This window comes from Podarcis erhardii (assembly GCF_964252035.2).
Source record: "Podarcis erhardii genome assembly, chromosome: 9".
Taxonomy (NCBI): Eukaryota; Metazoa; Chordata; class Lepidosauria; order Squamata; family Lacertidae; genus Podarcis; species Podarcis erhardii.
This window is the reverse complement of record NC_138512.1, coordinates 66,649,753-66,675,426: the sequence shown is the minus strand read 5'-3', so window position 1 is coordinate 66,675,426 and position 25,674 is coordinate 66,649,753. Positions and strand designations below refer to the sequence as shown.

General features: G+C 42.8%; 1 protein-coding gene across 5 annotated transcripts in view; it reads right to left on the bottom strand.

Annotated features, from left to right (window-relative positions):
- Positions 1-3,106: 3,106 nt before the first annotated feature.
- WDFY3 (WD repeat and FYVE domain containing 3) overlaps positions 3,107-25,674 on the bottom strand; it is a 139,504-nt gene continuing 116,936 nt past the window's right edge. For all 5 annotated transcript variants that reach the window (XM_081876576.1, XM_081876573.1, XM_081876575.1 and 2 more), the window contains 21 exons: positions 25,234-25,382; positions 24,838-24,958; positions 23,766-23,851; positions 22,518-22,598; positions 21,373-21,427; positions 20,643-20,762; positions 20,105-20,222; positions 17,750-17,856; positions 16,714-16,867; positions 16,366-16,457; positions 15,732-15,944; positions 13,629-13,776; positions 11,817-11,971; positions 10,823-10,981; positions 9,667-9,846; positions 8,209-8,391; positions 7,481-7,577; positions 6,219-6,548; positions 5,924-6,035; positions 4,805-5,002; positions 3,107-3,820 (listed from right to left, as the gene is read on the bottom strand). In XM_081876576.1, the coding sequence (XP_081732702.1) occupies positions 3,700-3,820; positions 4,805-5,002; positions 5,924-6,035; positions 6,219-6,548; positions 7,481-7,577; positions 8,209-8,391; positions 9,667-9,846; positions 10,823-10,981; positions 11,817-11,971; positions 13,629-13,776; positions 15,732-15,944; positions 16,366-16,457; positions 16,714-16,867; positions 17,750-17,856; positions 20,105-20,222; positions 20,643-20,762; positions 21,373-21,427; positions 22,518-22,598; positions 23,766-23,851; positions 24,838-24,958; positions 25,234-25,382 (2,979 nt within the window). In that variant the 3' untranslated portion in view covers positions 3,107-3,699. The remainder of the gene's footprint in view (positions 3,821-4,804; positions 5,003-5,923; positions 6,036-6,218; positions 6,549-7,480; positions 7,578-8,208; positions 8,392-9,666; positions 9,847-10,822; positions 10,982-11,816; positions 11,972-13,628; positions 13,777-15,731; positions 15,945-16,365; positions 16,458-16,713; positions 16,868-17,749; positions 17,857-20,104; positions 20,223-20,642; positions 20,763-21,372; positions 21,428-22,517; positions 22,599-23,765; positions 23,852-24,837; positions 24,959-25,233; positions 25,383-25,674) is intronic.

Sequence of the window (25,674 nt, the reverse complement as noted above, 5' to 3'; positions counted from 1 at the left end):
GTAATTGTGTTACTCTACCTTTTTGCATTGGAGACAAATATACAATAAACATTCAAATATCACAGATTGCACACTAGATAGTAATTCTTCTGGCCTTTTACATATCCACCAAAAAAACCCAGAAATTGGAGTCCGCAATATAGTACAAAATTCCACCCCTCCAGTCGTAGCCAGTTATCTTCAAATTACTCCGGTTGCTGTACAAATAAATGGCCATTTACCTAGAGTTTACAAATTAATAACAGGACAAAAAATATACATTGTACTGACACAAAAAGTCAGTTGTGTTAAGTCATGCAACAAGTAACCAAACTTGCTGAAATTAAAAATATTTTCTAAAAACAGTTTTAACTGCATAAATATTTTTTATACACAGTTCACTTACCAAAACAAAAAGGAGTCTTAAATGATACAAAAAAAAAAAAAAGGTTCTACTGATTTTTATACACAAGAAAGTGCAAAATAATGTCTCTAAGGTGTTTTTGCTACTGGACTGATGGATGAAGGGGGTGGAGTTAGCCACTCTCCACTTCCTATGTGTGAACACTACAATCGCACAGTACAAACAAAGGTAGAGCACATGAATGCATTAAAATGAGGATCACATCAAAGAACGAGGCAGGAGGAGAGATGGGAGCTATGGGACAGTGCAATAAGCTAGAGGTGCTGCTCTGCTCAACGAAATTAAATGCAAAACCACAAATTTGGGGAAACAGAGCTGTTCAGTCCAGAATGCTCTGATAAGTCTATGGAACTATGCTAGACATTGTTTAGGTCATTAGAGGAGCAGCTGCCGGGGGACTCTCAGGGCTCAACTGGGCCAAGAATCCAGCCATTCACTCCAGTGGAGCTTGTGTAGGACTTCCATGTCAGGGGCCACCAGAATGAATGGAGGTTATGCAGTGCCTGTTTCGTGGTGCAGCTGAGCCCCAATTTTCCCTTTTCACACAAACAGAATACACAAACCTCTTCTATCCATCATCTGGCTACACAAATGAGTTCTGGAAAAAAACTCATCCCAAAGTAGGTAGCTGAGAAGTTCAGCCCACAGAACCTTAAATACACCTATTACTACGAAAGTTTGACGCAATCAACCACACAGAAGAAAAAAAAAATCACCTTCCATCTTGAGGAGTGGCAAATGTAAAAAGTGTAGAATAACACTGGTACAACATGTCTATGTAGTTAAACATGCTAAAAAAGAAGGAGTAAACATCTCTACACATCCTGCTGTCTTCTAACAACCCAGCAATAGTTGTAACTGTGCTATCCAGTGCTTAGAATTTTATTTTCAATAATTTAGGGTGGTTTTTTTTTTAAAGTAACAATCCCAAATTCTCAAGCTAGAGAGACTTCAAGTTAAGCTGTTCTTCTAATGTTCAGTCTTTCCTTAATAAGAGAAACAAAAATTTGGTGTTGTGAAGGTGCTTTCAGAGAATTCAAACACATTTTTTAAAAATATTTAAATATCTGTAATTTGAAAACTAGTTTTATCAGGTCAAGATTTATAAACCACTTATGTTTACCCATACTTAAGGCTATTTAGTTCAACAGGTCAGAATGTATGCTGGGACTTAAGTGACTTGGAGATCATGTTGTTAGGCTGTAACAACAAAGTAAAAAGCAACTAAGTGTGGAAACTGACTTTCCTTGCAGGGCAAAGTAGGCGAGGCTGCTGGATCAGTGCCATTTGCCATCCAAAACCACAGAGTGGGTGAAGTAATATTAATAAATTTGCATGCATGCGTGTGTGGAATGATTTCCTTGGGGACTTGAACACAAATCCACAAACTGATCTAATTCTTGCAGTTCATAACCATTAAAAACACCATCATCAAAACAGACAGTTGATCTTCCAATCAGTGCATACATCTCTATCACCAGGGATGTTTAAGTGGACAAAAATGGTCAGTGAGCTCGATTTACTGTCAAAAGAAAGTACTTAATCAATATAAGCAGTGTGGAGTGTGAGTGTGTGTGTCCCACTTAATCTTGTGTAACGCTGCAAGGTACTCAGACCATTGTAAATGCTTCGTCTTTCCCAACTGAAGTGGTACAGATCTGAGGATGTCTGCGTTTTTGCCTTAGTGTTGTGCCCTGTTCCTTTTCACTTGGTAGTGTGCCAGGGTTTTGGTTCTGTTGCTACCGTGACTGTCAACTCATCTGCTGCGAAACAGCAGCGGTGATCTCGGAAACTGAACAAGGCCAATTCATCTCCCCACCCGTTTACAACATGGTATACATTACAGTGAAACGAAAACAAACAGCACAATAAAATAAAAACAAACCACCACTTTCCAAGGCCATGTTCAAAAAATGATGTCCATGGATTGCGCCTGATCTGTGTATTCCCCCATCTCTACAGACAAGATGGACTGGAGAAAAAGTGACCCAAGAAAGAAGTGAGAAACATAAGATCTTAAACCGCTAATGTATGAAATGCCCTTCTTCAATGAAAGTTTGAGTAACATCCCCCAAGTTGATGGTACGCCAATGAATGATAAAGGCAGCCTAAAAAATAATAATAATGAGTTAAAGACAACCCCAGCAGAAAAGCCCAGTTAAGGGGAATAAAAGGTGGGCAATTGTTCTTGTGCAACTCCCATTCACTTCAATAGGCCCTGTGCAAGAGAATCCCCTTCAATATATTGGTATTAGCATCCAGTTATAACAGCAAGGGTCCCAAGTCTGTTATTTTGTTCTCTGGGATAGGGCAATTCTGGGTTTCATGCAAGGCATTTACTACTGTCCAAAGTAAGGTCTGGCCTTTACTGCTGTAGGAACCAGCTGATCCAGAAACTGCAAAGAATAAGCACAAGCCAAGGTCCACATTGTATAAAAAGAGACCATTTTAAATATGAAGATAGGCGCTCAATAGCTTCTGTATTTTTTAAAAAATGAAACAAACAGAGGGTCCTTATCTTACAGTTGAGAATGAAAGATTCCGAGTCCTATTGCCGCAGACAAGTTGAGGGTGGTTCGCCCCGCCTTTCAAAACTCTCTGAATGACCTGGTTTAAAGTTAAGATATTGCGAGTAACCAAAGAACAAACATGCAGCCCGGGTTTTGAAAATAAAATACAGATAATGCCTCAATGCTTTAAAAAAAAAAAACCACACACATTCATATTTAAGTAGATGGATGAGCTAAAAATGAGACACAAGGTATAGTGGTTGGTCTGATGTCCCATGTAACAGGCAGTTAAGTTCATATTTCAATAAAAAGGCCATTATATCTATTTACAATATCCACAGTTTGCTTGCGAAGAAGGCAGATTTACAACTATCTTCTAAAAAGCCTTCTCCTTCCCGCAACACAAATAAGGTGACTAGCTCTACAAACCAAAGACAGAACAAGGGGTGGTTAATGATGGGTTTTCCTTCCCAGCCACGTTAGCAGGGAAGGCTGGGTCTTGTGGGTCCTCGCTGCAGTTGCGGCAACTGCTCGTCTCTCCGCCTGACACTCGCCGGCTGCATGAACGCTTTCAGCCCCTTCTCTGAAAATGTACATGGAAAATGAATGATCCCTTTTTCTCGCAAGTGCTTTGCTGCGCAGTACAAAGACGAAGTGTTCAGGGCTAGCGTTGCAATCCTTTCTAGATGTGCTGCATGTTCCTTCCTGCAATGAATTAAATTTACCGAGTTCCTGTGGGCCCTGCAGTGCTCAGCCTGGCGTTTTGTGTGGCTTGCCTCTGCCTTGTTAATTCCAGGATCCCTCCTCAGGGCCTCGCTCGTGCTGAAGGTTGTAGTAACAGTTCTGGCAAACCCGCACCGGGGAGGAGATTTTCAAACGCTTGATTTCCGACTGGAAGCGGCTGCACCTGGCGAGGGGCGGGGGGGGGGGGGAGAGAAAGGCATGCAAAAATGTGAGCTGCTATTCCTCTCTCTGCACCCACAGTTTATTATGGTGGATGATGAAGTCTTCGGACTGGGCTATTTCTCTTGCAAGAGACTCAGGCAGGAGCAAAGAATTGTGGGAGGTAGACTGTTTTCCTCCTTCATTTTTGCTCAGAATCACATGGTTCTGCTGTTAGAAGAACCTTGCTCTAGGGGCAGGGGTGTTTTTGGGGCACCCGGTCATCTTGAACAAGGGAAGAACCAGCAATCGATCAACGGAATCCAAGGGGTCATGGTATAGTGACAGCACTACTGAAACAGAAATGGAATTTCCGGGGTAACTAGTGTTAAAGTGGCCAGCAATGGGCTTATAAAGGATCAGCTGTTCTGAGAACCAGCACTAATGTTTACAGGAGCTTCTGGAAATAGGCTATTCCACTTATGCTATTGTGGGTTTAATTTTCCCTCTAGGCCAATTAATGGGCTCTATCCTACCTTTCTCAAAATAATATAGCACCAACTTATCTAGAATAAGAGAATTTATTTATTTTTGGTGGGGAGAGGGAGTATCAGATTTGCTAGTGAAATAAATAGGGTGCCTATTGTTATCAAGAAGCAGTTCTTCAGACAAGTTGTGTACAAACGTAGAGACTTGCCAGGGGCAAGTTTAATGATATTTGGAATTCATTTTTAAAACTAGATTAAGGTCTGATTAACTACAAAAACAAGTTTTTTTTTCATTTTTTGTAATGTACACAATATCTTTTTTCTGTTTTGTTTTCTACATGAGTACTATTTATTGGTCCTTCTTTTTTTGTGTCTTATCTTATTCTGTGCACTTGTAATTCTGTACTTTTAATTTTTCAATAAAGAATATAAAATAAAAAAAGCAGCAGCTCTTCAGATGCTAGCACTTCTTTGCGAGAACCAGTCTGTAAAGAATTTACAGGAGAGACCATCTTTCTTACTTCTGACAGAAGAGCTGCCCGCAGTTTCTGCAATGGTGACGCCTTTCAGTGAGAGAGAAACGGACTGAGCAGCTGGAACAACAGTCTCCTCCCTCATCTTTCACCCAGTGGTCAGCTGCAGAGCGGCCGGGCTGGTCACTCACTGACCAGCTGAACACTCTGCCTCTGCTGTCGCCTACGAGAATCCTGCTGTGATCCCTGAAAAGAGAAACAGATACCCAAAGACAAATTAGCACTTGATTTAAGCATTAGGAAGTAGCCTCAAGGCTAGAGAGAAACACATTTTTAAAGCCAGAGAATATTAGGCCAAAGGTAGCAGCTTTGCACCACATCCCCACCCCCCTTTGAATGCAACAGCCTTGCTGAATCAAAGTAAGGTCTACCAGGTCAGACTTACTTTCTCCCAACTTTGAAAAAAGATGGGGAGCACCAAACACAAATGAGAAAAAAGAGGCGGGGGGAGTGTCAGAATGGTAACCAAAAAATACAAAAATTGTAAAGAAGAAGAAGAATGCCCAAAGCATTTCATTAAAGGCCTCATTGTGTTCCCGGCACCTGATACTCTGACATAGGCTAACTCTGAGCACAGTACAGTGGTACCTCAGGTTACAGACGCTTCAGGTTACAGACTCCGCTAACCCAGAAATATTACCTCGGGTTAAGAACTTTGCTTCAGGATGAGAACAGAAATCGCGCAGCGGCAGCGGGAGGCCCCATTAGCTAAAGTGGTGCTTCAGGTTAAGAACAGTTTCAGGTTAAGAACAGACCTCCAGAACGAATTAAGTTCTTAACCCGAGGTACCAATGTAGTTTTACCTAGCTTTCATGGCTTATAGTTGCATCTCCTATCTGTCTAACCCAGGCATCCCCACACTCAGCCCTCCAGTTGTTTTGGGACTACAACTCCCATCATTCCTAGCTAACAGGACCAGTGGTCAGGGATGATGGGAATTGTAGTTCCCAAACAGCTGGAGGGCCGAGTTTGGAGGTGCCTGGTCTAACCATTTCAAAGCAATTTTCAGTTCCAAACTTGCTTGTTTTATTCTAGCGATCTAAAGCCGAAACCACTACTGTGCCTTCAGCTGATATACTGAGGACACACAGAAAGCAGGTCACTTACTTGGAGATGCCCAGTGCCGTGATGTCTGCAGGATGTGCGTTGTCCTTGCGATCAAAGGCTGTGTGCATAGTTAGTTTGCTCCGGAACACTAGCTGCCGCTCCCATCTGTAGCCTAAGAAAGGAAAACGGGTAACAATGTAAGCAGATGTGGAGGGTGGGAAACACATCTGCATGGTGCCTGCTCAGGAACTGGGTCCACTTGCCCCAAAGAGTAACAGGATTGATCTGGGCACCCGGAAACCTGCCCAGGCAACACACTTCCAGTTTGGCATATCGCCAAGAGGCATTTCCCTACCTGGCTTGAGCTTGCTGTAGTGTCGCAGTTCCCCTGGATTAGGGTGTGGGTGGTTAGCTTGAACCTGGGGGTGGACTTTCGCTTGCCCCTCGGAGTAGTTCACGAAGATGAAGCCATCCTTCTCATCCAAGCTGAGCTGGTCGGACCAGCGCCTCGAGTCGTCGGAGCTGCTGTCTGCTGACCATGCAGCTGCTGCTCGGGCTGAGGACGAGCGAGGCCTGTGGCTGGCGCTGCCCGGCTGGCTCCGGCTTTCCTGCAACTTTGGTTCCTGGCCAGGGCCCGGGTCTTCTGCTTCCGAATCGCTGCTGTCCTCATCCGGGGCTTCCTCGCCTGTTACATGCAATGCGTTAAAAAACAAACAAACCCAGCCATGATTCGCTTTCCCTCACTAGACCTGCTCCTCCGTAACTCTGACATAAAACCTAGGCCCAGATTCATACAAAGCCTATTAGGGACATTATTACCGTATTTTTCACTCTATAAGACACACCTTTTCGCTCCTAAAAAGTAAGGGGAAATGTGTGTGCATCTTATGGAGCAAATGCAGGCTTTGTGGGCTATCCCAGAAGCCAGAACAGCGAGAGGGAGCGCTGCGCCACGCTCCCTCTTGCTGTTCTAGCTTCTGGCTTAGTTGCGCAAAGCCTCCACAGGGCACTGGGAGCCTTCATCCCACTGCCCTACGGAGGCTTCGTGCGGCTATCCCTGGCTTTTGCGGGAGGTGAGGGAAGGGACAGAGCCCCTCCTTTGGGAAAAGCCTGCAAGCGCCGCACACACGCTCCTTGCGGCTCTTGAAAGGGAGCGCTGAGCAGAGCCTGGGATGCATACAGCCTCTGCTCAGCACTCCCTTTAAAGAATATTTGTTTTCTTGCATTTCCCCTCTAAAAACTAGGTGCATCTTATGGTCAGGTGCATCTTATGGTCGGGTGCGTCTTATGGAGCAAAAAATACGGTATGCCATCCATGCCAGGGGGCGGCCGAAGTGGTGCTCCCCGATATTGTCAGATGCCAGTCCAGCAAAGAAAATGATCAGGGATGACGGGAGTTAAAAATAAGTTATTAAAAACTAATAATTTTATTGTTTTCCTCTTTTCATTAGCCGTTTTGAGATTTATTTATTTTAAAGCAATCAAATGGTATATAAATGTATGAAATAAATAAATAAAAGTATAGCCCCAACTATAACTGGAGAAGCAAAGGTTTCCCACTCCTGAGCTACACCTTGAACAATTCAAAGCTGAACACAAAGCCAAAAGAAACAGCACCTATTTGGGTTTCCGGACACTCTTCCTGCATCTCGGGCGCCTCCACAGGTTCAGGAGCTGGAGTTTCCGGGACCTGCAGAAACTCCATTCGCCAGAACTAGGAGAAGGAGAGATGAAAGTGTGAGTCTGAATGCATACATCCATTGCCATATAACCTGGCTTTCAACCTGATACAATAACAAGACGTGGAGCAAAGTAACATTGAAAGCACTCAAGGAGACACAAAAATCAAGGCACATTTAAATTACAATTGAACTAGGTTTCTAACTGTATGCCCAAAACTAGCAGATGGGCTATTCAACTGCTTTAATATATGAGTAAATGAATATGCCATTGAGGAATTCTGAATAGAAAGGAGCTGTAATTAGGAATGAAGCTGGAAATCCTATATAAGTCCTGTCATCCTGTTTCCCACAATAGATGTCTATGGGAAGCCCACAAAGCCCTCTTCCAATTAGCAATTTTAGATGTGGAGTATATGGCTATCACACCTAGTAACCACTGATGGCCTTATTGTCCGGGAATCTGTCTAAATCCCCTTCAGACTTCAGATTCATGAGTTTCAATGCTGCCTCACTCCCTTTCCTCCGAAACTCTCACCATTCAGGTTCACCAGATGAGCCAGGTTCTCATATTATGAACAAAAACCCTTCTCTATCAACTTCCTCTGCACCACGAGGCATGCTGCCGACCCCCCGTTTTATTTCTACACAACTGCTGGTACTTACTCGGACCACTCCATCCGAATGCCCCGTCACAATCACGTTCTGGGTATCCCATTCGTTCATTTCTGACATGCAGCAGCACAGGATTTGCTGGCTGCGCCCGGTGAAAGTGTTCACGCTCACTATGGGGTTCCCATTAATGCTCCACACGTGGATGTAAGTGCCAGCGCAGGACACAATGTCTCCCTGGAAAAAAGGATAAATGTTTTAGGCACACTTAGATCTCAACGCTGCCATTCTTTGCCATCCCGGAGGACAAACGCATCTCGATTTAATATGAAGAACAAAGGTGTGGTCTGGCTGGAAACTCCAAGAACCGATGACTTGAAACTGACCCCATCAGGAACTGATCTACATAGATAAGAGGCTGCAATCTAGTTAAAGACAAATTGAAGGCCCCGTAATATGCTACTGCTGTGGCACACAAACAATGTCCCCGCAATAGCAACTGGTATCATGTGGGTGGGGCCAAGACCACGGCTCCTTTCAACCCAACTGCCATCATTCGGGAAAGACCATAACAAGCCTACATGATGACATGCTTTCAATTACAGTGGTACTTCGGGCTACATATGCTTCAGGTTACAGACTCCGCTAACCCAGAAATAGTACCTTGGGTTAAGAACTTTGCTTCAGGATGAGAACAGAAATCATGCTCCGGCGGCGCAGCAGCAGTGGGAGGCCCCATTAGCTAAAGTGGTGCTTCAGGTTAAGAACAGTTTCAGGTTAAGAACGGACCTCCGGAACGAATTAAGTACTTAACCCGAGGTGCCACTGTATTTCTTTCTGTCAGCAATAAATCACACAGTTGAAACCCCAAAAGGGGCTCCATGATGTTTTCATTTACCATATTTTTCACCCTATAGGACGCACTTTTTCCCCTCCAAAAATGAAGGGGAAATGTGTGTGCGTCCTATGGGGCGAATGCAGGGTTTCGCTGAAGCCTGGAGAGCGAGAGGGGTCAGTGCGTACCGTCCCCTCTCGCTCTCCAGGCTTCAGGAGAGCCCCACCGCCAGCCCCGCAAGCTCGGGGGACAGCAGGGAGGCACAGTGCATCTTCCCGCTGTCCCCCGACATTGTTTCAAGGCTGGTGGCGGGGAGAAGCTTCCCGCAGCTCTCCACAAGCTGTGGGAACCCGGCGCGACTTCGTGCTGGGCTCCCACAGCTTGTGGAGAGCTGCCTGTTCTGGGGCTGGGGTCGGGGGAAGCTCAGGCTTCCCCCGCCCCAGCCCCGCGCCTGGGGGTGTGTGATTTTTTCCCCTTATTCCCGCCCCCCCCCCAAATCTAGGTGCATCCTATGGGCTGGTGCGTCCTATAGGGCGAAAAATACGGTAATAACTTGGAAATCGTCACTAACTAGGGGACATGTGCAATCTGGAGCAGAAATGGGCGCAACCAGCTCAAGAGTGATTTTCTACATTTGTGATTCTTCTAAGAGAAGCAGTCGATGTTCTGATCTGTACCGTCAGTTCATTGATGCAGAGTGCTGACACGGGGGCCCGGTGGCCACGAAGCTGTGTTAAAAAGGAGAGCTTGTTCAAATCCCAGATGATGCAGGTGCGGTCCCGAGACCCGCTCACAATGATGTGATAGGCCAGAGAGGCTGTCAAACACGTGACTGCTTCGGTGTGGCCAAGCAGCGCCTAAAAGCAGAGGAAGACAAAAGAAAACACATAAAGCATTTGCTGCAAAGTGCTGCAAATGCAGATATTGGAATAGTTTTCCTTCGGAGAGAGGGACAATGTGGGAGTATGACACTATTACTAGGTTGCAGAAGATGAATTAAAATCTAAGAAACACAATGCTACGGAAACTGAATAGTGTGGTTTCTTGCTGAATAACCTCAAACCACTTAAGTGGGGTTTGTAGCCATTTCCCAGGTGAGCCTCATTGAAATGAATGGAGACTGCGATAGCACTGGTGAACTGTGCCTAAGCAAATAATAATAATAATAATAATAATAATAGTAATAATAATAATTTATACCCCGCCCTTCCTGGTTCAGAAAACCAGGGTCAGGGTGGCTAACAACAAATTTAAAACACTTAATTGATGCAACAAAAACCAGCATAAAATACAGTATAAAACGTGAATAACAATAAATTCAGAATTCATCAATTTAGGGGGGAAATCAATCCAATAAACATTAGATGATCACTAGGGCTAGCTGGCTAAATTAGTCCTATTTGGGCCAGCGAGAAGACCAAGGGAGAATTAGCTGACAACAAGAACAAATTCTCAGCCCCTTCCGTGCCTTTTGCTCACCCTTTGCTTATATAGGCAGACCCCTATGGGGACAAAAGACAGTGGCAGGACATAGAGCAGGGGTGTACTGTATTTCAATGGTTTTAGTAAATTGTCCATGCAGTCACATGGACGTAAGGCTATGGTTGTGCAGGGTAATGAGCAGATTTTGTTCAGAGCTCTGACAGAATCCACACTGAATTTCTTCCTTTCCCCAGAAAACAACATCAACAACTTTTGGTGATCTATCCATGTGCCAACAGTTGAGGAGGGCGAAACCTTCTGGCTTAGTTCACTCCCAACTTGCCAGATTTAATCAGTAGCAATGAAATATGCTTGGGGGCCCAGTTTTCTGACATAGAAATCCAGATTTACCTGCTTAAGAGTGAGCGTCCTGGCTTTTTCCTTGGAGGTGCCCATCTCCCATACACAAACAACTGTGCTGGTTCCTCCAGTGATGACCAGCTTGGGGTTTGGACAGATGGCACTGAGAACCTGTCCCCATTCCGATAAGCATTCATAAACGATCACGGCCTAGGAAGGTAGAAAAGTAAAACAGCGCACCCATCAATTTACAAACCATGGCCAGTTTCCTGTGTTGGTTGGTTGGGGAAGATACATTTCCTTCCACCCAACCTTGCATCCAGGGAGAAAAGCAGCTCACACTTCCAAAGGCAGTTGCATGGGAGAGGCAATGTATTTCTAGTACTCCCATCCACAACCAAAGAGCTGGGTTCGGAAGCTGCGTTCTGGAGCCGGCTCCTTGGTTTCATGGAGAGGGGCAAAGCAAGGGAAGTGTGGAAAGGATACAATTAATAGGAGAAGAAAGCCTGGAATCATCTACCCCCGGAACATAATTCACTCTGTATTTTGGCCAATCTTACAGTCATTACCATAGCTCATCCTGCACCAAAGGATGGTGCTCATGCAAATGATACTTGTTAATTAAAACATATGTACATTTAACAGGCAGATTTCATAAGAAGTGTTCACTAGAAACAACTTTCTGCCAAGTGTTAACTTGCCCCACGGCCTGCTTAGATACCAGATTTATTTATTTATGTTACAAGCTTTCACAAAATGCACCACTTGAGTGTTAAAACCAACAAAGCAGTTTTTTAAAAAAGATAAAACAATAAAATTATCAATAAAAATTAACAGCAATGATTTCAAAAAAATATTAACTGACAACAGACTAAAACCTGCATCAACTTTCTAAGTACCTGGATAGGCTTGTCTGAACAAAAATGTGTTCAGTAGGTTTCTAAAAGGGTACAGTTAAGACACCTGCCTGAGGCAGCTTGTTCAGTCATTGTTTTCCATCATCAAGTATGCAAGTTAAAGAGCCACAAAAATCTGAGAGACAAACCTTGTCTGACTCATAGGTTCCCAGCCTGCAGCTGAGATCTGCATAACCCCAAGCAAAGGTTTTATTCCAGGCTGGCGGAATTAGCACTTTATTCTGCTCCACTGCTAAAATTCCTTTGTCCGTGTACACGATCTGTCCTACACGCTCCTTGAGCTCTGCTCAAAGGGAGAAAGAAAAGCGAGAAAGAAAAGATAGCAGCACTCACAAACAAGAGCTCATAAAAATATTCACTGTTCCAAGATTAGGTGAAAGCTATACCCAATCACAGTAGAAAGTGAGGATATTTCACGATAACTTTGTTATCTTTCTGAGAAACCTGCTTACACTACTGAAAGCTCTGAAAGAATTTAAACAGTGACCAGTGATGTTAAATTTTTATCAACTCCCATGACACAGAAGTGTAAGAAACTGGATAAGAGACTTTCAAGGGCATAGAGCTACTGAGAATGCTCCAGGAATTCGTTAATGCTCAAATCAGTCTTACGTTTCAGCAGAGCAGTGGGGAAAGTGGCTGGCAAGTATCAAAATAACTTTGTATAAATTCAAACACAACCATTCCATTGTAAGAAGACTTCTGTTCAGTCCTCTAGCAGTCTAGCGACATGAATCTTGTTCATGGTTCAGTGTGCTAGAAGCAAGGCAAATCCAAACAGCACAAAGCCTAAGGGAAGATCTGTAGTGGAGGCACAATGTAAGGCTGGCTCCCAGTCCAGAAGGCTCTTTTGTGCTCTCATAATTTCCAGTGAAGTCAGGAAGCATGGAAATTAACTTGGGGTTGCAGCCTGGACAACTCTCTGAATGTCGCTAGTGCACACACCTACCGTCTCCAGAGAGGGCAAGATGATTAAAACCAGTTTCTAGGCGATGTTCCCTTAGAGCCATCCCCATCCCAACACAGAGGCTATTGTGGGGTGTGGGGGATTAGCGTGGCCTTTGCCACCCAAGCTGCAGGCACTGGACACCACAGTCATATAGGTCTCTATGCAAACAGAGTCCAACATGTAATCCGGATCTGCACCGACTATACACTCTTCACAACTCCGAGAGATCAGGATTTGTGGGTTTTGCTTACACATTTCACTCTATGAGCACAAGCCCTGTTCAAACAAGGTGTCTAATGCACAGATGCCATTGACAATCCTGATCCCACATCAAGTGAAATCTTTGAGGCACATTGGCCTTCGTTTTGTTTTCTTTATTTTAATATCAGCTTGTTTTAAACGCTCTCTAGTTTAAAGACTGGGTTCATATATATATTGCTTGGTTTGTTTTCACTCGTTTCTTTACCTGCCATGACATGTTCTGTTGTTTCTAGTGCACTGAATTTTTGGCATATTCTGTTCTGCTCATGCCATAACATACCGTATTTTTTGCTCTGTAAGACTCACTTTTTCCCTCCTAAAAAGTAAGGGGGAATGTGTGTGCGCGTCTTATGGAGCGAATGCAGGCTGCGCAGCTATCCCAGAAGCCAGAACAGCAAGAGGGATCGCTGCTTTCACTGCGCATCCCTGACTTTCACTGCTTTCACTGACTTCTAAGATTCAGAATATTTTTTTCTTGTTTTCCTCCTCCAAAAACTAGGTGCGTCTTGAGGTATGGTGCGTCTTATAAAGCGAAAAATATGGTAGATGCAATGAAGGATGCTTCACATTTTCAATAGATTTTTAAAAAAAACATTTTAATTGATATAGACGGCCTTGGAAGTCTTTTTCTTCTGGGGTAAACAATAGTATATGTTTTAATAAAAATGTCTGGAACTATGAGCGTAGTTCAAAAAAAAAAAATCAAAAGTAAACTGATTGCAGCATTTACCTTTTACTGGTGCAAGAGAAGGCCTCAGGTTGTCTAAATGATGAAAAAAAATCTTGCCACTGGCAATACCTGGTGGGATAGAAACCCCACTTATTTCTCCATTAATTCGGCTTCTCACTCGCTTTGGAGGGTGAGGTTTCTTAAACAACTGCAGCAAGACAGAAAACATTACAGGCTTAGCAGCAGGCCTGCAAATAATTTGCAGCAACACCTCTCAAAACATGTCAGCACCATCCATGAGACTTGTTGCAAATAAATTCCCTAACAGAGATGGATTTCACAGTCACAGGAAACACACAAGCTGTTTTCAGTTGCCTCGGCCCACCATGTGACGATGAATCAGTGAAATACCAGTATTCGCCACGCCTGATATGCACTCAAAGCCATGTTAAGCAACCACGGGGTGCTTTTAAAGGGACCGTCAGAGGGGCAGATGGAATGCTGGTGTTTATCAAAACAGGATGCTAGTTTAAATACTGTCAACCTTAGCAGATAAGCTGCAATCATAAACAGAGAATTATTAAGATTTGGCAGGCTTCATCTTAAACATTTAATAACATTTTAAAACACTCCTTTAAAATCTAACTGTTCACATAATTTCATTGTTAGAGAGGGACGTTTTAGCAGTGGAACGTTCTCCGTGATGAAGGGACAGGTCAGCTCTATTTTAGCTTCTGGGAAGGTAGTAAAAAGTTTTCTCTTTATTTTTAATATGCAGGTATTGAAGGGACAGAAGAAGTTAATTTTAATCCAGTTCTGTCTTAGTATTTTTATGTTTCAGGTTTTTAGGATTTTCATTTTTACCGCCAGCTTCAATGCTGACAGCTATGTGGGATCCCATAAACGAAACCATAAGCAAGTAATTTTAATTTTGGAGAAAATGTCAGTTACTTTATGTTTTGGCTGTGTGGCTGTTTGTTCTTTGTCAAGATCTGTGCAAGGCCTTGGAACTCCATATATTTATATTTTATGTCTGGAAATTACATTTTACTTCTGGAAAGCATCAAGGGCACGATCCATTGGGCAAGCATGACTAAAATCAAGATTTTGCATATTTTGCATTCGTTTAAATGGGCCTTGCACAGAAGATCTTCCTGATGAGCTATACGCCCCCCTTCCTCCTTTGCTTAAGGTCTACCCAGATCCCGTTCAAACATGAGTATATTCACTGCTATGTGTCTAAACCTGTAAACTTGCTTCTCTGTGAAACAAGATCATACCAACATACTGAGGATGGACATATTTGTTTATTCTTGGAGTCACACTAAGACCATCCAGTTCATCTCCATTTGGGTCATGCTGTCGTGTGGTGACATTAATATGCAATATTACAAAGATGGCATGAGCTGAAGGCCCACACCCTGTCCCAAACTGATACCAAGGATTGTCATTCAAATAAGTCACATTTGCATGACCAGCTTTTACTTTTACTATGAAATCAAAGCAACAGTGACATGCCTTTTAAAGCAAGAATAAAGCCCATGGAAATGAGATTCAAACTCCTGATTGCTCCATCCTCATTGGCTCCCAGTACGTTTCCGAGCACAATTCAAAGTGCTGGTGTTGGCCTTTAAAGCCCTAAACGGCCTCGGCCCAGTATACCTGAAGGAGCATCTCCACCCCCATTGTTCTGCCCGGACGCTGAGGTCCAGCGCCGAGGGCCTTCTGGCGGTTCCCTCATTGCGAGAAGCAAAGCTACAGGGAACCAGGCAGAGGGCCTTCTCGGTAGTGGCACCCGCCCTGTGGAATGCCCTCCCTTCAGATGTCAAAGCGATAAATAACTACCTGACATTCAGAAGACATCTTAAGGCAGCCCTGTTCAGGGAAGTTTTAAATCTGTGATATTTTAGTGTATTTTTGGTTTCTATGGAAGCCGCCCAGAGTGGCTGGAGAAACCCAGCCACATGGGCGGGGTACAAATAATAAATTATTATTATTATTATTATTATTATTATTATTATTATTATCCTCCCCCAAAGGGCCAAGGGTCTCCAAGTCTTGAACAGAAGGAATTAAATCTCCGAAAGGACAAAGCAAATAGAATGGAATATACCAACTTTGTCTTGAACCACAGATGCACCATACTCAAATATCATTCATTACCTGTTTTGGTATCTGTCCAAAGTTGTTAATGAATCCAATAGTAGCCGTTTCTTTTAATGGATCGTTTATGTTGTATATGTCCACTTGGCCCTCATAGAAGAGATGATGAAAAACATTTACAGCTTCTACCGCAGGAGGCCCTTGCTGTTTGTAGCCAAATATCAAGTCTATCCACTCGTGCAGGTGAGAACTCACAAAATCGCATTCCAAAGCCTGCAATTCAAAATGTGCATGTTAAATGAAGCACAACCTGCTTACAGGTGGCCAAAGCCTTGCTTGCTGAAACAGATGGCGCTGTTAGCCAACACCATGACTAAGTTTCCTTCTTTCTTTTTAACTGCTTTACTTATTTTCCTTCAATTTATAGCCTGCTCTAAAAACATTGCAACTTTTAAAACAAACAAACAACAAAAACAAAACTTCATTACAGAGTTCTAATACGAAGGAAGGTGAGAACTTATCAACTGGACTCACAACGTCAACCGACATGTTTGATAATCCCAGTGTGCTCAACATGTACAAAAGATATAAAGAGCAAAACTATCAGCCAAAAATGCTTTCTTCCAAACAGAATAGCAAGATTCAGATGGGAGGCCAAAAAGGTGTTGTAGTTTCTAACAAAAACATACATTACCTCCCGATGCACTCTGATGAATTCGCGGGGATCCCCTTTAGCCCATGGGGGGAGTATTACATCCCCAAGTTTAGTGCCATTCTGCTTGCAACCTACAAGGTGAAAACAAGGATAAAGAGGGTTTTTCCGCAATGAAGTGTGCTTCCTGAGAAAGTTTAGCAGGACACCTGAATGAGCTCCATAGCGCAAATGAGCAGTTTAAAATGACCAGTCTCTGAAATTAAGACGAAAACATGCAATGCTCTTATCTTTATTTAATGCACATCAAAATCCGCTTTATGTTCATCTTTCGACGGTGTCTCTGTAAGAAAGAAATACAGCCATGCTATCAAAAGCTGCTTTTCTCACCTAGATCAAAGTTGTTGGAATTGAGTAGCAACTCTGGGAGGTAGAAGAATTCCGGGATAAGCTCCTTGACATCTGCCATATTGTGCTTAGATGCAGAGTACCAGGCTTCACGCACACTGTGGAACATTCTGTCAGCCAAGTCAAAGTGGCCGCCCTGAGGAAGGAAAAAGAGAAGTACAGTGGTGCCCCGCAAGACGAACGCCTCGCAAGATGGAAAACCCGCTAGACGAAAGGGTTTTCCGTTTTGGAGGCGCTTCGCAAAACAAATTTCCCTATGGGCTTGCTTCGCAAGACGAAAATGTCTTGCGAGTTCCTGCAGGGTTTTTTTTCCTTTACCCCCCTTTTTCTAAGCCGCTAAGCCGCTTATCAGCTGATCCGCTAAGCCGCTAAAAGCCGCTAAAAGCCGCTAATAGCACTAATCCGCTAAGCCGTCAATGGGCTTGCTTTGCAAGACGAAAAAACCGCTAGACGAAGAGACTCGCGGAACGGATTAATTTCGTCTTGCGAGGCACCACTGTACTGTATTTTTTGCTCTATAAGATGCACTTTTTTCCTCCTAAAAAGTAAGGGGAAATGTCTGTGCGTCTTATGGAGCGAATGTGTGGTTGATCGCTGGCTCCCTTTCTGGCCCCGCCCCCTTGCCTAAGCCTCCATTGTTGAATGTTCTACAGACGGAGGCTGTTTGTTTCCCCAGCGACATGTGACTGGCTGATTAGATTATCTGTCTGGAAACTGTAGAAACAGTTCCGTTTCCTTTCCTAAAGAAGCTGAAGAACTGTGAGTAGAACCCCATAAAAACAGGATTTTTTCCCTTTGCAAAGTAAGCTCAACAACTTTGAGCTGATCCTCAAAAAATGGGGCTTTTCCCCTTTGCAAAAGAAGCTGCACAACTGTGAACTGACCCCCCCCCCAAAAAAACCCAGGGCTTTCCCCCTTTCCTCCTCTAAAAACTATGGTCTTATGGTCTGGTGCGTCTTATAGAGCGGAAAATATGGAATTACACCTTGGAAGCAAATGGCAGAAGTAAATAGTTTACCTGTAGCCTTAAGAATATCTGTGTAAAGGGTTCCATTCTCACAAGATATGAGGCTACTATCATTGCTGATGAATAATGGGTGCCGTAATGATAAGCTGGAGTTTCACCTGAAAGAAAATGGGGGGGGGGGAATAACAGGAAAAGGAAATAGGAAGGAAATGAGGAAGCCTGTGTTAAATATTAGGCTTAGTCAGTATTAGCTTGCTAATACCAAGATACTAAGTACATCTAAAATTGGTATAGTTCATCAGAAACTATTACTGATAAACAACCACTTTTATTACAGACCTCCGACGTACAACGTGCTTTTCGGAGCATTAATATTAGGAAGGCAGCTGGACCGGATGGAATTATGGGACGAGTTATTAGGGACTGTGCTGCAGAATTAGCTGGTGTATTTACGGACATTTTTAATCTATCCCTGTTGCAGGGTTCTGTCCCTACCTGCCTGAAGACATCGATTATAGGGCCAGTCCCTAAACAGTCAGTGGTGGTATCTCTCAATGACTACAGACCAATAGCCCTAACATCTGTCGTTATGAAATGCTTTGAGAGATTGGTGCTAGATTATATTAAGGCTGGTCTTCCATCCACTCTAGACCCGTTCCAGTTTGCATACAGAAGAAATAGATCTACTGATGATGCTATTTCCATCGCTGTCCATACTGTACTGAGTCATCTAGAACGACAGGGAACCTACGCAAGGCTGTTGTTTGTGGACTACAGTTCTGCCTTTAATACAATTCTACCAGACAGGTTATTCCTTAAAATGACCAATTTGGGTATACATCAGAAGATCTGTTTGTGGGTAAGGAATTTCCTGACCGATAGGCCGCAGACAGTGAGAATGGGACCTTACTATTCTTCTACTCTAGTATTAAGCACAGGAGCCCCTCAGGGGTGTGTGTTAAGCCCCTTTCTCTATTCCCTGTACACATTTGACTGCACCCCACTGTATAAGTCCAACACAATCATCAAATTTGCGGATGATACAACAGTGGTGGGGCTCATTAGTGAGAATGATGAGGCTGCTTATAGGAAAGAAGTACAGGGGTTAATTCAATGGTGTAAAGAAAATAATCTTATGCTTAACACCAAAAAAACCAAAGAACTCATAATTGATTTTAGGAGAAAGAAAAGTGTATTTTTACCATTGCACATAAATGGCGAGGAGGTGAAGAGGGTTGGTAGTTTTAAATACCTGGGCACTTACATCTCTGAGGACCTCTCATGGACTGCAAATATTAATATGGTTGTGAGGAAGGTGCAGGGGAGGTTGTATTTCCTGAGAATGCTCAGAGGATTGAATCTATCTCAGCACCTACTTCTGTCCTATTATCATAGTACCATTGAGAGTGTCTTAACCTATAGTATATTATCGTGGTATGGGAGCAGCTCTGGAATGGATAAAAAAGCTTTACAGAGAATAATTAAAATTGCCCAGAATGTTATTGGGCTCCAACTACCAACCCTGGATGAGATCTTCACGTCTCGCAGCTTGAAGAAGTCACACAATATCCTGAGAGATCCCACCCATCCTGCTCACAACCTCTTTGAACTGTTGCCTTCGGGCAGAAGATACAGGACAATGAAAACACGAACCACACGCCTTCTGAATAGTTTCTATCCAAGAGCTCTGATTGCACTAAATAATGATCTCAGGGCCAGTTGTAAGAAATAGCAAGCAGTGAGTAGTAAGGAATGAGATAGGTTTTAGGTTATGCTATGCTTCTAATAGGTTGTGTTATATTCTGGATTATGTATGTTTTAATAGATTATGTCTGAATAGGATGAGAGTGTTGGAGATACGTGCAAATGTGTATGTGAATCCGGTCTTGGGTGTTTGATTTTCGTTGTTGTGTATACTGTGTATATACGGACAATGACAATAAATTTATCTAATCTTAAAAAATTTTCAATGCTTATAATTTGGCACTATAGCCACTTACATTGTTATAGTGCTCAACTAATCATATTTCTTTTTAAAAAAATGTCACATACAATATTTTATAACACTCTTTTTGAAATTAAATGCTTCAGATTAGCCACAACAAGTTTCTCTAGAGACATCTTCACTGATCATTTATTGAATGTCTTTATCAATGGAAACATTTCCTAGACCTGAGACAAGCAGGATTTTATATGATTATTATATTAATTTAGCACAGGGGCTCAACTGAATCATAGCAAATTTCCTAACGATAAACCTGTCCTCAGCTTCTTAGCTGGTAAAACTGACGATGTCCGGTGGGATCTCCAACCCTCAGAAAATCAGATTAAAGGAAAAGCCACAGTACCGTTTATTCCATTACATCCATCTTGGATTGTGGATGATAGATGTTTTATTGCACTTACCATTAGGGTCTTCCCAGTCTTTGTAGCGCTTCTTATACTGAGCTAACCTCTCATCAGTCTGGGCTCCCATCGGTTTGGCCAAATTTCTAAATGTCTTTGGGTTCGTAAGATCCAATTCCTTTAAAAGCAAACAAGTAGTAAAGTCCATTCTTAAGAAATTTGATTCTCTGACTAATTTAATACATTCATGTGCAACTATTTCTGGCTCCTCTATTCAATATACTGAGATACTGGTTTCTAAAAATGTTGGCAACTACTCTAAATATTTAGCTGCTCAGGCCTGATTTAAAACAATTGTCCCTTTCTCTCATCTGTAGTGCAGATATATCTTTTATTAATCTCTACAAATCACTGCAACATTACTCAAGCCACTGCCTTGAAACACCCACCCCACAACTTACTTCACAGATTAGTTAACAAGGAGTAATATTTGAAAAAGCAAGGCTTCCAGCCCTAATCTGAGTTACTTTTAAGTGCAGGGTTTTAGGCTTCCAAGAACAGGCTTTTATTTTACAAAATGTAAGATTTTTATGTTTACCTCTGAATCATAGTCTGCAAGGATCCACGGGAAAACCGGATACTGCATGAGGTCATTGTAGGATCGGCCAGCCAAAGTGTTTAAGTGCATCAGATACTGGAAATTACTGATTTCACCTCTCTTTGTAGAGATAGCACACAAAACAGAACAAAACAGCACTGGTGTTAATTTCCCAGTAACAAAACCAAAAACGTTTCAGTTGTCCACCGCTTTATAAAATACAGGAACTTAAATGTGACAAAGCATTTTGGCCCCAATATTACATGTTCAAATATTCTATTTCAATCCACTATGAAAAGGAAACTTTAAAGCCCTAAATGGCCTCGGCCCAGTATAGATGAAGGAGTGTCTCCACCCCCATTGTTCTGCCCAGACACTGAGGTCCAGCGCCGAGGGCCTTCTGGCGGTTCCCTCATTGCGAGAAGCCAAATTACAGGGAACCAGGCAGAGGGCCTTCTCTGTAGTGGCACTCGCCATATGAAATGCCCTCCCATCAGCTGCAAAGGAAATAAACAACTATCTGACTTTTAGAAGACATCTGAAGGCAGCCCTGTTCAGGGAAGTTTTCAATGTTTAATGCTGTATTGTGTTTTTAATATTCGATTGGGAGCCGCCCAGAGTGGCTGGGGAAACCCAGCCAGATGGGCAGGGTATAAATAATAATTAATAAATTATTATTATTATTATTATTATTATTATTATTATTAACTAAACTACTCTTTATACTCACCTCCCACCTTTGTGTAACAGATTTCTCCCCCACTAGGGTGCTCAGCAAGCCAGACCTAAGGAGAAGCAGAAAGAGTCAGTACTCTTGCCATTTAGCAGTGGTATATGAGAGCAATGTTAGCAACTTCATGTAACACGGAGCAAATTTTTCCTTGTAATCCATGCTACCATATTAATTATAACTGATTTTAAACTATTAAAGAATCAACAGTTGTACCATCCTAGTATCTATGGATCACTATCAATGTCATGAACATGCCAACAAGGAACGGTCACCTCTAACAGTCTAACATGCTTTGATGTTAGAGCTCGTGTAGTGTAGCTGTCTGAGTGCTTCAAGAACAAGCTTTGGTTTCCCAGTCATGGTTTGCTTGGAGCAAGCCAACCACCATGACTCATGGTTCTGATATGATACTAAGCCAGGGATTGTGGTTTGCAGCTCATACTCTGGCTAGGAGAGGAGCGAAGCGGGAGACATCTAAATATTCACGATGAACCTTTAGCTATGGTTTACTATGATGCGTGAGGGACGCCGGTGGCGCTGTGGTCTAAACCACAGAGCCTAGAATTTGCCAATCGGAAGGTTCGAATCCCCACGACGGGGTGAGCTCCCGTTGCTCGGTCCCTGCTCCTGCCAACCTAGCAGTTCGAAAGCGCGTCAAAGTGCAAGTAGATAAATAGGTACCGCTCCAGCGGGAAGGTAAACGGCGTTTCCGTGCGCTGCTCTGCTTCACCAGAAGCGGCTCAGTCATGCTGGCCACATGACCCGGAAGCTGTAAGCCAGCTCCCTCGGCCAATAAAGCGAGATGAGCGCCGCAACCCCAGAGTCGGCCACGACTGGACCTAACAGTCAGGGGTCCCTTTACCCTTTACCTTTACTATGATGTGTGAGCACAGTCAATTTCAAGAGAGAAGCCCCTTGCTATTTTATTTGCACTGCTGTTCACAATATTTTATTTGCATTTCTGGTTTTTCTTATACTCCAAATCTCCTCTACTTACACTGGGAAACACATTAAAGACAGTTAAAAGCCACCAGGAAGTTCAACTTTTAAAATAGCTGGATGAGTAGAAAGTAGTCAAAACGAATACTGTAAATTCCTTCACTTCCAAATCTATTGCGTGGAATAAAAACACAGACACTCACCCTTGTTCCACACTGGTGTTGGGTCGCTGTCCAGACACAGACTCTGAACTGTCAGTTAAAGATGGAACGACAGCCAGAAACCTTAAAAATAATAATAGGATAATGTAATCAACAAAAATGCGTTTCAATTAAGATTCAGGTGGCGCCTACTGCCAGACTGTTAATGAATTAATTAGGCTGCTGTGCCTATTTCTATTAAAAGTATACATTGCAATGAAAAAACAGTAAAAAGAAAAGTACACCTCAGTTCTAAAAGAGATTTTTGTGGGGATGGGATGGAGAGGAAGGAAGGCATTCAAAGTGTTACTGTTAGCACATAAAGTCCTTAATAGCTGGGAACAGTTTATTTAAGGATCACTTTACCCCCAATATGTGTCCACTCAGCTGCTTGGAAAACATAGCAAGCAAATCCTCTTTTGTTCATAAAACCTGAAGGCATAAGGCAGGAATGAACAGTTTCTGCAGGTGTCCACAAAGGGAACTGAACAGTAGAGTCCATTCAAAGATATACATTGATCCTGTGATCTTAAGTCAAGGGTGACTAAAGAGGTGGTTAAGTTCTGGAGGTGGCATTGAATTACTCTGGTTAGTAAAATCCCAGACTGAAGATCTATAAGAGGACAGAGGAGACCCCACCTATATTCATGCTGTGTAGAGTCCCCATTACATGTGTCGCTGGGGTGTCTGAGATTTTCAGCAAATGCAACATGCCTTTCTGCCTACTGAGCTCACTTCTCAGATGATCTTGACAGATGGGTTCTTGAGCTCTACTGTTTGGCTGCCCTCTTTCTAAGGCAGGCTGAATTATTGGAAGCAAGTTGAGATGAAATAATTCTCTTGTCTTTGTAATAAGACTATGTTTAGCATAATATAGGCTAGCTGCTGCGGCGGCCTAATTTTCATCTCACTCCCTGTTAAGAGGAATTCCCACAATGGATGAATGGGCAGCAGAAGGGCAGGGGATAATGCAGTGTTAAATGTTAACATTTCCTCGTGGTCAATAAAAACTCAATATGGAATTGTTTCTCATTTGTGGTCAAATGTCTACAATTTTTCCCTCTATTAATATTCTTGCCTAATATCAATAGAAGAGCATGCTCAACACACAAGCCTAACAGACCCTATTGGTATTGGTCATGAACATCACATTCTCCCAAGCCCTTTTGAAGAGGCAAGCCTTTGCCATGGCTGCCTTGCCAATATGCTTGTTGTAAGTACTCTTATTATAAACAATACGAATGGAAATACCTTTGGTAGACTTTATTCCTCACTCCTTTCTGAAAAGCAAGAAGGTAGTTGCGTCCATCTCCAGAGAATACTTCAACAGCAATTGGCTGCAAAGAAATGGCAGGTTTTAAAAACGTTGTCAAAGCACAGAAGAGTAATTGCAGTGGACTTTCATGAAGCCGAAGTCAGACCTTTTTTACCTAGGTATGAAGCCAACTTACGCCTGCAAACTGTGCTTTAAAAATCACCCCTAATCCCTTTGTCAGGGTTTACAATGCACCGAAGCTTCCAGACTAAAATGTTTAATAATGTTTATCCCACCTTAAGCAAGTGGCAGGGTGACGCCAGGGCCTATAAAATATAAAGCTCTTAACAACTTGGAACCAGTTTTCCTATGAGATCGCCTTACTGCGCATGTGCCCACTTGACTGCTTTGATCGGCGGAACTGGCGCTAATACAAGTGCCACATAATACCTGTTCCACATTTGTAAGAACTTGATTGTTTAGTGTGGCAACACCTACACTTTGGAACCCCTTGCCTGTTGAGATCAAGCAGGTGCCGTTACTATACAGTCATACCTCAGGTTGAAGTAGCTTCGGGATGAATATTTTCAGGTTGCGCTCTGCGGCGATCCAGAAGTAACAGAGAGCGTTACTTCCGGGTTTCGCCGCTCATGCAGACACTCAAAATGACATCACGCACATGCGCGGAAGCGGTGAATTGCGACCCACGCAGATGCGGGTTGCGTTCGCTTCAGGATGCGAACAGGGCTCCGGAACGGATCCCGTTCGCATCCAGAGGTACCACTGTAATCTTTTTGGGGCCTGCTAAAAACATTCTGGTTTAGACAAGCCTACCCAGATGCTTAGCAAGGTACGGTAATTTTTAAAGGTTTTAGTATTTCAACCTTTGTATGTTATAAAGTATGTTTGTGATTTTTTTCTTGATTTTCTTGTTTTTTCTTCTTGTAAATGGCTTTGAGGGTTGTTGTTGTTTTTTAAAAAATCAAGTAGTGTGTAAGTTTCATTAAATTATGAAATAAATAAATGAAATATTTACGAAACCCTGCTATTCCCCACTAGAAACAATACCTGTAACAGGTATCTTCTTTTGTGCACTTCCTTAATATCCTCGTATGCAAAAATACTGCATGTCCTTTTGAGTTGACTTGGACCTTGTCGGGCTCCTCTGGGTATAATTGGCTCATGCATACTGTAGAGAGTAAAAGGTAGGTGAGAAACTATAAATATAAGACTATACATAGCAAATCTGATTTCACCCACTCATATTCCATAGTCATATGATACAATAACTACAGAGTCATGTACAGATTTTGCATATTTCTATTTTAGGTGCAGTGTTGTTTTTGGAGATGCATTTAAGAGCTATAGTCAGGAGGGTTTTTTATAGGTCTGATGCTGTAATCCTTTCTAACAGGGATACATTTTTTTCTCTTACAATTTCAAAGACTGTCACGCCTAACTCACTTTAGAGGCAGGGTTTCAATGTCCCGTATTTCTCTGGTGGCGGTCATGGTATAGCCATCAATCACATAAAAGTGCTCTTTGCCAAAGAGGAGGAGCCCCTCACTGGTGTCTAGGCCTTGAACCCGAGCACAGCGGTACATGTGTTGAATCTGTAATATAAGCACATATTTAATGAAAACATGATGAATAAATAAGGATATGTACATGACTATGATTATAGTGCTAGGTTGGCAGGAGCTGGGACAGAGCAACGGGAGCTCACTCCGTCGCAGGGATTCGAACCGCCAACCTTCCAATCAGCAAGCCCGAGAGGCTCAGTGGTTTAGACCACAGCGCCACCCTGCCACCCTGGAGGCCATATCAACACTCACAAACAGCATTTAAAACTCAATCTGAGAAAAAATGACTGCAACTGAAGATTTAATGCGAAGAAAGGAAAGC